This window comes from Pipistrellus hanaki, assembly GCF_964339955.1.
Source record: "Pipistrellus hanaki genome assembly, contig: scaffold_62, whole genome shotgun sequence".
Lineage (NCBI taxonomy): Eukaryota > Metazoa > Chordata > Mammalia > Chiroptera > Vespertilionidae > Pipistrellus > Pipistrellus hanaki.
Window position 1 is genome coordinate 107,548 of NW_028182273.1, and position 12,547 is coordinate 120,094.

A 12,547-nucleotide genomic window follows, 5' to 3' on the forward strand; every position below is an offset into this window, starting at 1 on the left:
GGCCCCGAGGGGTCTGATTAGCTCTGAGCCCCTCTGAGTGCCCACAAGGTCAGGGCATCGGGGCCTGAGCTTTTCTGGCCTGAGGCTTGATCCCCTTTTATTCAGAGCACCTGGCTGGGGGAGGGACATCACAAGAGATAAATCTGCACATGGCTGAGCCACGGGGTGTGTGTGTGTGTGTGTGTGTTGGGGTTGGGGTGCTGGGTGCGCTGGAGCCATGCTTTGGCCTGGTCACCTGTCTGTCCTCCGCTGGATGGCCGAAGCCTTTGGAGCCTGAGGGGTGAGGGGCTCTGTGTGAGCCAGACCCACTGGGCCACCCCAATCCTGATTCGCTCCCTTCTTCCTGGGCTCCGGGTAGTTCAGAGCCGCCCCCACCCCACCCCCCGTCTGCGGCCACCAGGGCTCGGCGTGGACTCGGGTGCAGGGCCCTCACACTGAAAGCAAGCGGGTGGGTCCGCTGCCGCAGCCCGTGCTGGGAAGAACGCACTTCCTCCGTCCCAGGCTCCTCTCAGAGGGTGAGAGCGTCAAACTCAGCTGCTGCCCTGGCCCGTCTGCTGCGTGGTTGGCTGCTGCCTGGAATGAGACAGGGCCCCATAGAACCCCTCACCCCACAGGACGGGGCCCCACGGAGCCCCTCACCCCACGGAGCCCCTCACCCCACAGGACAGGGCCCCACAGAACCCCTCACCCCACAGGACGGGGCCCCACGGAGCCCCTCACCCCACGGAGCCCCTCACCCCACAGGACAGGGCCCCACGGAGCCCCTCACCCCACAGGACAGGGCCCCACGGAGCCCCTCACCCCACAGGACAGGGCCCCACGGAGCCCCTCGCCCCACAAGACAGGGCCCCACAGAACCCCTCACCCCACAGGACGGGGCCCCACGGAGCCCCTCACCCCACGGAGCCCCTCACCCCACAGGACAGGGCCCCACAGAACCCCTCACCCCACAGGACGGGGCCCCACAGAGCCCCTCACCCCACGGAGCCCCTCACCCCACGGAGCCCCTCACCCCACAGGACAGGGCCCCACGGAGCCCCTCACCCCACAGGACAGGGCCCCACAGAACCCCTCACCCCACAGGACGGGGCCCCACGGAGCCCCTCACCCCACAGGACAGGGCCCCACGGAGCCCCTCACCCCACAGGACAGGGCCCCACGGAGCCCCTCGCCCCACAGGACGGGGCCCCACGGAGCCCCACAGAGCCACACTGTGCCTCAGAGCTGCCCTCCCATCTCCACGCAGAGGAGGAGAGGGGGAAGGGGGCATCCTCTCCACAGGCTGGAACAAGGCTCAGGAACCCGCTCCTCTGAGCCTTGCCTGGGGCCCGCCCTGCGCTGCCGGCCACACTGCTCACCACACCTGGCCTGACTGCGACTCAGGAGCACAGCCAGTGAGCTCTCTGCACCATGCACTGGGGCACCCAGGGGAGAGGAGTGGTCAGTGCCGGCTAGAAGGAGCCCACGGGGAGAGCCTGGGTGCTGAGGGCACAGGGCCCCCTGTGCCAATGGGGGAGCTGCCCTGCCCCTCTTCCCCCAACACCCACTGCCAGCCCAGTGCCCGGGCTGGACGCTCACTGCTCCCGAGGGTGCGAGCAGCTGCAGACAGACCCTGGAGCAGGGCCTCTGTAACACCCACAGCGCTGCCCCTCAGTGCCCAGGGGAGAGCTTACTCGCAGCTGAAGGGCGAACAGGCAGCTGGGTTTACCATTCACCAGGCGGCCCCTCACTTACAAGTCCTGGGAAAGCTCGCCCGGTTCTTGTTCGTTCGCCGTGCAGACCAGGGCGGGAACGCGTCCCAGTCAGCTCCTCCTCGGGCCCTCGACTGGCCCGTACCTCAGGCACCGATGGGTCCCGAGAGCAGAGGTCCTCCACTCCCCAGAGGTGGGCACTGGGTCGGCCGCAGTCCTGCCACCCAGGCAGGGACAGCTCGCCCTGCACCGGCCCGGGGCTGGGCCGCTGTCCGCACCTCCACCGGGGTGCAGGGAGGCTGCACCAGGGAGGCCCCCACCGCCCTGGCCCACCCCAGCGGCCACACTGCGGGCAGGCCCTGCTCCTGCAGCCTCAGGTGGCTCCAGGCTGCCTTGAAGGTGAAGACTGCACACCTGGTCCCGGGCTCCTCCTGGTCCCGGTCTGGGGCGGCCTCTGCTCACAGCCACCTGTGCAGCCCACGCTGACCACGAGGCACAGTCAGCTCTGGGGCATCCCGACCCAGGCTCTGACCCAGGCCCGGGAAGACCTGGTGCCCTGCGTCCTGGGCCAAGGGCACGCGGGCTTGGGAAGGGTGTCTGCACAGGTGTCTCCTGTTCCCTGCCTCCGGGGCCCCTGCCTGGCCTGGGGTCGGCTGACCCGGTCTGAGCGAGCGGGCGTGCCCTGGCAGCTAAGGGTGCCCGGGAACCGGGGGCATCTGTGAGCTCTTCCAGGAGGCCTGGACGCGCGTGGAAGGAAACTGGGTGAGTATTTTGGTCCCTGAGCGAGAATCAGGGCAGCACGTTGCCTGTGTGTGCCTCTTCGGTTTAAATCGGATCCTCCAAGCATCTCCCTGTTTTGTCCTAAATTTCCCTCCAACATTTGGAGCAGCTGTTTGAGCAGCTGCTGCCTCCTGCTCCGGAGAGGCTGAGGGTCGGGCTGCCACCGTCACCCCCTCCTAGGCGTGCAGGGAGTGCACACGGCCTGGACACGGGTGAGAGCTGGGCACACACTCCCGGGGACGGGGCTGGACGGGGCTGGAGCGACCTCAGTGCAGCAGCTAGAAAAACCCAGAGGAGACAGGTGGATGGACTTCCGGGGCCAGGCCCTTCGGTGAGAGCAGGGTGGTGGGTCCTGCCCCCCACCCCACCTCTGTGCTTGGGCGCTCCTCTAGGTGCTGTTGGAAAGAAGGAAGGGGTGGGGCCGCGCCCCTGGCTGTATTCTCTTCCAGGGAGGCCCAGCTCTGAGCACAAGTGACCCTGGATGCAGCCACCCTTAAAGGGAGAGACACAGGGCCATGCTACTGTCTGCTGTGTGTCCCCCAAATTCATGCGGAACCCGACCCCCCAGCTGGTCAGGCTGGGCTCCTGGCGGAGAGGCTGTTGGGAGGTGGGCCTTTGGGGGCTCCGGGAGCCCCTGGCCCCTCGTCCGAGGCTGGCAGTCTGGACCAGGAAGCTCGGCGTGGGCCTGGCCAGGGCTTGCAGCCTCCAGACTGAGAAGTGAATGTCTGTTGCTCCTGAGCCCCCATCACAGCAGCCTGACGGACGAAGACCAGGTGACCCCCCATTTAACCGTGTGTGGGTGCGGTGCTGGGGAGAAGGGCAGTGTCCTCCTCTAGGCTGACCCCCAGGGACCCGAGGTCAAAACCGGAGAAAAGGTTTGGGCCCTGAGGGCCTTTCTGGCCAGAGCAGGCACGCAGCCGGGGCCCTGGCGGCTCTCCCCCCGGGTTGCTGGCCTCGGGCTGCTCTCCTCAGAGCCCCGTCCACTCCGGGCTGGGGCTCTGGCTTCCGCTCCCTTATCTCACAGGAAGGGGTGGGCGTGGAGGGAAGCAGACACCTCGCAGAGGCGCCGAACAAGGCCCTTCTTCACACGGGTCAGCCCAGACACTGGCCGTCTGACCTGAATGCGGGCGCCCTTGCCTCTCAGCACCAGGGAATACGGCCAGGGGCGCGGCCCCACCCCTTCCTTCTTTCCAACAGCACCTAGAGGAGCGCCGAGCACAGAGGTGGGGGGGGGCAGGACCCACCACCCTGCTCTGCCCAACTCAGGTGCACAGCCCAGGACTGGAACCTGAGGACAGCGGAAAACACACATGGCACAGGCACACACATGCATGCACACACAGACATATGCAGGCACACATATCCAGGCATGTATACACGTGTACATGCACGCACACAGGTATGTACACGCGGCACCCACACATGGGCGCACACACGTGTGCCACCCCGGTTTCATGGCGGGAGGGGTGTGAGGACCCAGGGTCTGCTCTGGCTGCATCAGCTCAGGTGTGGCCTCACGTAGGAAGAGGTGCTCTTTGTCTGCACGGAGGCAGCGGGGAGCACAGAGGGGTTATTCCAGGACAATGTGAAAACATACAAATAATTTATGTCGCCATGTCTGTCACGGGTTGTTGTGCATAATGAATTCACACCGTTTTCCGGGGCTAGAGGTGGCAGGAGGCAGAGCCCCTGACAGCAGGCAGGAGCCGGGCCTGGAGGAGCCCCACGCATCGTGGGAAACGGGGGAGCAGGTGCCACTGGGTCCTGGGGCCAGGCCGCCTCCTGAGGCCGCTCGGCTGCCCACTGCTGCCGTCCCTGGAGGTCGCGGCCGGGCTGGCTGATGGCTTTCTGTGTAAACATTCGCACGCCTCTCAGCCAGGCTGGTGCTCATGCTCTCAGAAAGCAGAGTGGGGCCCGTGCTCACAGTGGGTGCAGCCAGCGTGCGGCTGATGGGGTATGGCGTGGACGTTTCAGACCCACCCTGCAGCGCCAGGGCTCCTGAGAGTCTCCAGGCAGACCACGGAGCGGTGGGGCAGGACCCACTGCCCATGGGGTTCCCGTGGCCTCTCCTCTCCTCCCCCCGCATCCCCCATCTTCCTGGGCTCCAGGGCTGTGCTGCTCCCCCCTTCTCCGGGTGTCTGTCCCCTCCACAACCCTGCCTGCGGGGGGACACTGGGGAAGGGCCCTGTGTCCAGCTCACAGGGTGCTGGCCCTTTCTGCACCGTGTCCACGTGGGCTTCCGCACTTAGGAGCAAACCCAGCCCACGCGGGGCCTTGGGGTTCAGGCACATGCCCTGCCCCCCTCTGCCGAGGCTGCTCAGATCAGCTGGCTAGTCTCCGCCCCGTCCGTGCTGGGTGGCAAGTGACCCGGGTTGGATGGGTCGGGGGTGGAGGAACTCGGCCCCCGACCTGGCGGCTTAGGACGCACAGTAGCGAGTACCCAGGCGCCCTCTGTGAGGCCCCTCCTGCTGCAGACTGTGTGGGGGCGCTGGCTCCTGGCCCGCAGCAGCCGCCCCAGCACCAGCCGCCATCCCAGGCGCAGTGCGGCCACACACCGAGCCACAGCAACCTGCCAGAGGCCCGTGTGGCACAGTTGCCAGCAGGCCTGGGCATGCTGCCCGCTGGGGCGGGGGAGGGGCCAGCCAGGAGCTGCTGAATCAGCGGCACCGTCTGTCCCTGTGTGTCCCTGCCCCTCCCAGGGAGGATGCAGGATGCTGGTGAGGAAGGAGCTCCTCCTGGTCCTTTGGGGAGCTGCTGGGAGGCCTGCCAGCTTGCGGGGGGTGGGGGGCCTCTGGACGGTGTTTCTGCAGCCAGTGCCCTGCGTGGAGCCTGGTGCAGGGGGGGCGGGGCAATCCTGGGGGGCGGGGCAGGGGCTAGTGGAGAGGCCCTTTCAAAAGGCACCAACAGGGAGACAGAACAGGCCTCTGCAGATGGAAGCACGTTCCTCCCACAAAGTGCCGAGTCAGCACAGCCCCTGCCATCCTCTCCCCTCCTCCAATCACAGGCTGGACGCGGGGACGCTCAAGGTCAGGCACATCAATACCGTGGGCGCCCCGTCCTGCGCAGGGACACACACGGTCACACTCCAGGCCGCCAGCCTCCCGAGGGTGGGGCTGTCCCTCCCCCAGGCTGTCCAGCGGCTGCCACCACCTGGGGGGGGGGGGACAGGGAGGTGGGGGGCATAGGAGCCTGGACAGCACCCAGACTTTCTTAAATAAGCCTGTGGTTTCTAGAAACTTCCAAAGCATCACCCCATTCTGCGCCACCCCCAGACCCTCACCCCGGCTGCTCATTTCCATCACCGGCCGGCGGCTGGGCTGGCTCAGCTCCTCCCGCCCAGGCACCGCCAGTACCTCGCCCCGGGGAGCCCCCCTCAGTTCTCGGACTCTATTCAAGGGACAACTGCTCTCTCCTCCCTGTCCCTTCTCCGCCCAGCCCTGACCTCCCTCCCATCTTGAGGTCAGGATGCCTCCTGTTTTCCTGCCCAGTGACTGCCCTCCCCAACGTGAGCATCTTCCTTCTGGGCCTCTCGGCTCCTGTGCCCGCCCCCCTCAGCCGCGGCACCCGCTCTCCTGCCACAGCCACTGCTCTCCCTGGGGCCCCGTGGTGTGGCCCGTGCTGCCCACCCTCCGCCCTCCAGGTTGAAGACAGGGCTTCAGTGCACAGCTCCCCACGACCCCAAATCAACAGCCCGTGGTCTCCAGCCACCCGCCTGCAGGTGCTGCCTCCACCAGGTGGCAATGCCAACTCCGGTTGCCTGGGCACTCCCGGGCCTTGGAGTCCCCATCGTCACCTGCCTGCCTGTCCTGCTGTGCACTGGGCAGGTGGTCCTCCTCACCCTCCCAGGTCCTGGATCTTCTGACCACTTCTCTACCTCAGTGCAGTGGGCCCTTTGGGGGTGAGGAGGGAGCAGCAGCTGAGGCCTGGAGGCTCTGCCAGGATCAGTCCTGCCCCAGCCCTGCAGGTGCTGGTGCCTAATTCTAGGATCAGAAAGCTTCCAGAAGCCCTGACCACACAGGTCATTTGCTGCTGAAGGCCTGCAGGCTCTGAGTCTCCCCCTCTAGCAGAGCTACCCTGCCCCCATGCCTTGAGGGACCATCCCTTCTCTGGCAGAGCCCTAGCCGACAACGAGAGCAGCTTAGAGACCAGGCTCGGTGTGGCGCCTTTGGAAGTGATGACTGTGGTGCAGGGCCGGGGCGGATTCAGCCCAGAGGACAGGAGGGGCTTGTGCACACCACACACGACGCTATCACTAGGGAGGTGACCTGAGCCAGCGGGGCTGTTGGTTCAGCCTCGAGCTGCTCGGCCACAGCAACCCAGGGCTCAGGGTCCGGTGCTCCCACACTGGACAGCACGGTCCAGAAGACCCCCGGGGAAGCCAGTGAAACCCCCAAAATGAGGCAGAGCGGGTGGGGAGGCCGGTGTGGCAAGACCAACCTGGGACGGCGCCGGCCGCCCAGCACCACCCCAGGGAGGCGAGCACGTGGAGGGCTCTCGGGTGCCCTCCTGCGCCCAGATCTGGGCTCCCAGCCCGGGCAGCAGCACCCGAGCTCACTAGGCTTCTCACAGGAAGTTCACCTGTGGCTCCGGGCCGAGGCTTCTGAGGATTTCGCCAACTCCACCACCATAAGCTGGACACAAAACGAGTCGGGTTTTCTTCTAAAACGTTCAGTTCCTCAGACGTCCAGAGACAGCAGACAGGCCTCTGGCAACAGCCTGTCCCGCTCAAGGTCACGGGCTGCTCTGAAGGATATCCCCCTTGTCCTTGCACAGGAGCCAGGGAACCTCCAAGACATTTTCTGAGGAATCCTGTGTCGCTCATTCCAAACTGCTTTCTGGTCGAACGAGACTAACTGGGAAAATACCCTCGACACCAGCAGCAGCGTGTGGTGAGCGAGGGAAGAGGTGAGAGGCGGAAGGGGGTGCAGGGCTCATCAGCGGTGATGGAGGGGACTGACTGGGGACGCTGAGCACAACCCATGTACAGGTGATGTATGAAGAACTGCACCCCTGAACCTACCTGATTGTATAACCGTGTCACCCCAACAAAGACACTCAAGTAACGGTGACTTTCTGCTCCTTTCCTGCACACACCTGTCCTTAGCGTGACCACCAGACTCCCCCTCCCCGGTCTGAGGGTGTGGCCCCACACTCATCTGCTGGTGGTATGCAGTCCTCCCAGGCAGGCCCCCTCGGGCCGCTGACAAGTTCTCACTGCCATCCGCCATGTCTGCGGGGCAGGCTCCCTCTGTGGACCCGTGGCCTCAGGTCAAGGCACCCCCCCTCCAACCCCCCCCCCCCCCGCACCCCGCACCCCTTCCCAGCACCACAGATGACTGTTCTAAAACGTGACAAATTTTACTTGTTTGTTGTTAATACCCTTAAAAAAAGGAATAAGCCTCAAGCAATCACTCCATCAACACGTTAAAAAAATAAGTTTAATGCAGGTGGCTCGTTTCATAAAGAATTCACAGGCACTCGAGACCCCAGGCAACTCCTTGTTGGGCGTGTCAACTCCTAGCACTGCCGCGCAGACACCCGCCATCCTGATGGTGTGCACACGCCTGCCTCAGGCAGGGGACTTCGAAGGGACTGAGCAGCGTAACTTAACACAAAACAAAGCTTGTAGGAAACAGCATGACTTAGTGCAAAAGATGCTCCACAGGGCTGAGGGGTCCCCGAGGGCCAGCTCCTCGGCTCCTTCCTCCGGGAGCCCCCCACTGGCCTCAGGCTGGCCCCCGTCCAGCAGAGCTGGCCACAAACTGAGGGCACGGTCACAGCCAAGTGCTTTCTGCTTTCTCCACCTGATCTGGGGTTCCTTCCAGTGGCACTTAACTGTCCTGCCAGTCCCCCTGGGGCCACTGGCCTCCCTGGCCAGGCAGGGTCAAAGGGGCCACTGCCAGGGAGATAAGGGGGCAACTTGGGGTGAAGCAGCATCGGCCCCATGTCCTGTCCCTTCTCTGCCTATTGTCCCAGCAGAATTATTCAGAGTGCCCGCCCACTGGCCAAGGAGGCCCACGGTGGCCACTGAGCAACATGGCCAGCCTGCCCCCTCGCTGCGGAAGGCCAGAGGAAGGGTGGACAGGAGCTGGCTCTGGAGTGCGTTCTCTGTGACCGAAACAAGTCTCCCAGGACCACCGGCCCTGGTTCCCGGCCACAGTCCCTGCCGACATTCGTTTGCTCTCTGCTCCCAGCTGCTCGAACTGCCGGCAGGAGCAGAGGGCGGCCTCGCCCTCACCCAGAGATCCAGCCCTGGGCCACCCGACTCGAGGCGGAGCCTCAAACACACACCGCCCGAGACCTCCAACATCTGCTCCAGACGTACGTCCCAATTCTGTGTTCTGACCAAAAGCAGCCCCAGAGCCAGAGAGACTGAGGTGTCTCCTCAGAAACCCACGTGTGAAGGGGCTGGCACTCCCTGACCTGCCCAGGAGAAGACATCTGCCCCGGGCCAGACCCATTTCCCAGCTGCCAGGGCCTGCACAACCAGGGGACCCTGAGGGCTGGCTGGGACTCAGGCCCATGGTGGCCACTGAACATGGCCACCTCTCAGGGAGCCTAGGGGCGGCCCTGTGGCAGTGTGGTGGACGGAGCCTGATGCTTCCCAAGGCCAAGGCCGGGGCTGGGGCTGGGCCAGGAAGACCCCCCAGACTGGCTCCTGGGCAGCACACCCGTACACCACCGGGACACCAGTGTCCCGGGGGGTGGATGGGGACAGAGAGGCTCTCCAAGCACAGACTGATGGTAACTGCCCCCAAGCACCGCCTGGAAAAGTGTGGGCTGGATCCACGGGGGTGGCCACAGGTCAGTGCCCCGGAACACACACACACAGGAGGGTCAGTGGGTTAGAGGGGGCAGCGTCCGTGCACAGAAATCACAGCCCATTCCTCTTCGGGGCAGAGACCCGGCTACTGGACGCAGCGTGAAAGACAAGGCCCTGCCCTACCCCGTCAAACAGCGGCCGGCGCAGGCATCGGCCCCGCTGGTCACAGTGGCCGAGCCGGCCCAGGCCGCGCGCTCACATGTCCACGAAGACCATGAAGCACCAGCCCAGGCCGCCCACCAGCAGCAGGGTCACGTGGATGCCGTAGACCAGCAGCTCGTTGAGCAGGCGGAAGTCCACGCGCCGGCGGCCCAGCAGCAGCAGCAGCACCGACAGCTTGAGCTGGAAGCGCAGCAGGACGCGCACGCCCAGGTACTGCAGGCAGAAGAGCGCGGCCAGCGCGCCCCACAGCGCGGCCGTGAAGAGGCTGCAGCTGAAGTAGAGCAGGAAGCGGATGAAGCCGTAGAGCCAGCGCGCGCGCACGTACACGTCGAAGTTGTTGTACTTGGTGCGCGCCAGGCGGGAGGTGCGGAGGGGCCCGGAGGCCGCGTGCAGGCAGGTGGTGTGCGGGCCGTGGAAGGAGCGCACCCGCCGCGGGATGGGCATGACCGGCATCGGGGCCTCGGCGCTAGCTGGCGGCAGACGCAGCGTCCAGGCGGTGGTCAGCGTCATGGGCAGCTAGGCCTGCGAGCCCGCAGCGGGGGAGCCGTGAGCCTACAGGGAGCAACACGCAGAGGAGCCGAGTGAGCCCTGGAGCAGCCAGCGAGGGGGGCCGTTCCTGCCAGGGCATCTGCCAGCCTTGGGCGCAGGGAAACCAAGCTCAGGGGGCCGGACCTGCCACAAACGCCATTGAGGACACTCCAAAGGGACCCACAAGCACGTGGAAACCAAAGTGCTGATTTGACCAGTGACTGGGGAGGGGGGGCCAGGGTGACAGTTGGGACCCCTGGAGGCCGTCAGCCCTGAACCTGTGGAGGGACAACAGGAGCCCTGGCGAAGCCCCCCCTTCCACAGGCTCTGCCGGTCCGTTCCCTAGACTCACCCTCTCGCTTTCATCTGGGGGCCGAGCGCTGCCTGGACTTGAGCCCTTTTCATGCAGGGGGAATAAAGTCCCTCAGCGGCACCCCACAGGACCAGGACCGGGAGGGAGGGGCACCCCACAGGACCAGGAGGAGGGAGGGGTGCCCAGGCACACACGGAGCAGTTCACTTCAGCACCCTGACACCCAGGTGCTGGGAGCTAGACAGCTCTGCAAAGTCTAGGAGGTGCGGTGGGAAGCGGGAGCACTGACTAAGGACCCACCATGCCTGGCAGGTGACGGCAACCGCCTGCTGGTGTGTCTGCAGGATGCAGGGCATGCAGACCAGCCTCGAGGACAGAGCAGCAGCAGTGGCTCCAGGTTATGCGGTCCCTGCCTACATCTGTGGATGTGACTGCCATTTGAGGCTGCCTACATCTGTGGATGGAAACAGAGCTGGAAGGGCAGAATGTGCACAGGTTGCCGGGAAGCACCAGGGGCGGCTGCCTGCCATCAGGGGGACGGCAGCTGCAGCCCGTGGGAGACCTCCCCAACAGTCCGGCCAGCAGTCCCAGCAAATGGCCGCCGAGCTGTCTGGCCGGAGGCGGAGGAGTGGGGAGGCCTGCATCCCGCCCCCGCCGGCCCCACAGGCCCAGCCCTCCCCGTAGGGTTTGTCCCAGACCCGGTCTAACAGCAGCTGCCCTGCTCCCGGCGGCTCCATCCAGCTAACCCTCGGCCTCGGCCGCCCCCCAGGCCCGGCGATCAGAGCCGGTGCCCCGGTCCGGAGGGTCACGCACAGCCGCCCCTGCGGGACCGGCCCACCTCCCGTCTCCACTGGGCCCGCGGGCAAAGCAGCTCCGGGGGCCCGGAGACGCCCACGCCTCGGGGCTCGGGCCTGGAGGTCCGGGAGGCGACCGAGGCCGCGAGCGGAGCCGCCGCGCAACCGTTCCACCCCGCCGACCGCCCTGGGCCCCCTCTTCCCGGCGCTCAGCCGCGCCGGTGACCCGACTCCCGGATCAACGCCTGCCGGACGTGAGCGGCTCTGCCCTCGGGCCGCCGGGGGGCACCGGCGACCGCGAGGGCAGGACCCACGCGCCGGGGCCCCCGGGAGCCGCCCGCGCCCGCCCGTTGCCCTGGAGACGCCGGGCCGCCCGCCATGCCGCTCACCGGGCGCCCTCTCCGCGCCGGCGTCCCGGCCTGCGGGCCCCGCGGTCCCTCGGGGCTCCCGGCGCAGGGCGGCCGCATGGTGCCCCGCACCGTGGCTGCGGGCCCGGCGGCTCACGCGTCCCCTCCCGCCCCGGAGGGCCCGGGCTCCCGCGCCCGGTGGCGATTGGCACCGCGCGGGAGCCGTAGCCGCCCCTCGCGGCCGCCGTAGCGCTGCCCTCGCGCCCTCCGCCCCCTCCACACCGAGCGCGCCTCCGGCCCCCAGCTCGGGGCGGACGTCCGCGGCGCGGGGCGCGCTCCATGACGTTACCAGCGACGTCGCCGCCTCGCGTCAGCCGCTGGCGCAGCTCCCTCCGGCTTGCCGACCCCGCGCCGCTCCTCTGCGCACGCGCTGCTGCGACTGACGCGCCAGCTGTGCGCAGGCGCCAGCTGTGCGCAGGCGCCCGCCCCCCAGTGGGCGGGGCTGGGAGCGGCGCTGCCTGAAGGGGCGGGGCCGACGCTGGCCCGCGGTCTGCGCCCCTAGCACCGCGGAACCCGAGGCTGGTGGGGGACACCCACACGCTCTGGGGTTTCCCCTCTCCAAGGAGAAAGGATTTTTATGCAGATTTTTTAAAATATACATTTTTATTGATTTTATAGAGGAAGGAAGAGGGAGAAACTGAGGATGAGAATCATGGATCGGCTGCCTCCTGCACTCCGGCTCCTGGGGATCGCGCCCACAACCAGGGCATGTGACCCGACAGGGAATCAAATCGTGACCTCCCTGGTTCATAGGTGGACGCTCAACCACTGAGCCACACAGGCCAGGCTCCGCAGACGTTTTTAAAAATATATTAACCCCTCAGAGGTGTCAGGAGAGGGAGACACTTATCCTTGGATGGAGTCAGCAAGTGACATTCGCCTGAATTCCATCAAGTTCAAAGATGGTGCAAGTCCCACACCCTTGGGAGCTAAGTGCCTGCCTGTCACCTAGCTGAGTCCTCACGCCCAGCCCCTGTCATGTCAGAAGGACCCAGTGTTGAAGGGTCTGGCAGGGTCGGAGGAGAGGGAGAGAGGGAGGGAGGATCGAGA

The 12,547-nt window shown here is 66.2% G+C and overlaps 2 protein-coding genes across 6 annotated transcripts in view; both read right to left on the bottom strand.

Moving 5' to 3' along the window:
- The window catches only part of NACC2 (NACC family member 2), a 51,206-nt gene extending 39,397 nt beyond the window's left edge, over positions 1–11,809 (bottom strand). Inside the window, exon 1 of the mRNA XM_084907347.1 lies at positions 11,787–11,809. The gene's annotated coding sequence lies outside the window, so the exon portion shown is untranslated. The remainder of the gene's footprint in view (positions 1–11,786) is intronic.
- TMEM250 (transmembrane protein 250) lies at positions 7,891–11,873 on the bottom strand. Of its 5 annotated transcripts, none has more exons than XM_084907351.1 (3): positions 11,787–11,873; positions 10,597–10,750; positions 7,891–10,008 (listed from the first exon to the last, which is right to left on the bottom strand). In XM_084907351.1, the coding sequence occupies exon 3, from the start codon at positions 9,964–9,966 to the stop codon at positions 9,490–9,492; it is 477 nt and encodes a 158-aa protein (XP_084763477.1). In that variant the 5' UTR covers positions 9,967–10,008; positions 10,597–10,750; positions 11,787–11,873; the 3' UTR covers positions 7,891–9,489. The 5 variants fall into 5 exon arrangements, with proteins under 5 accessions (XP_084763477.1, XP_084763475.1, XP_084763476.1 ...); XM_084907349.1 differs by lacking the exon at positions 11,787–11,873 and adding an exon at positions 11,480–11,761; XM_084907350.1 differs by lacking the exon at positions 11,787–11,873 and adding an exon at positions 11,480–11,761 and having other exon boundaries at positions 10,597–10,768.
- Between the last annotated feature and the right edge of the window lie 674 nt (positions 11,874–12,547).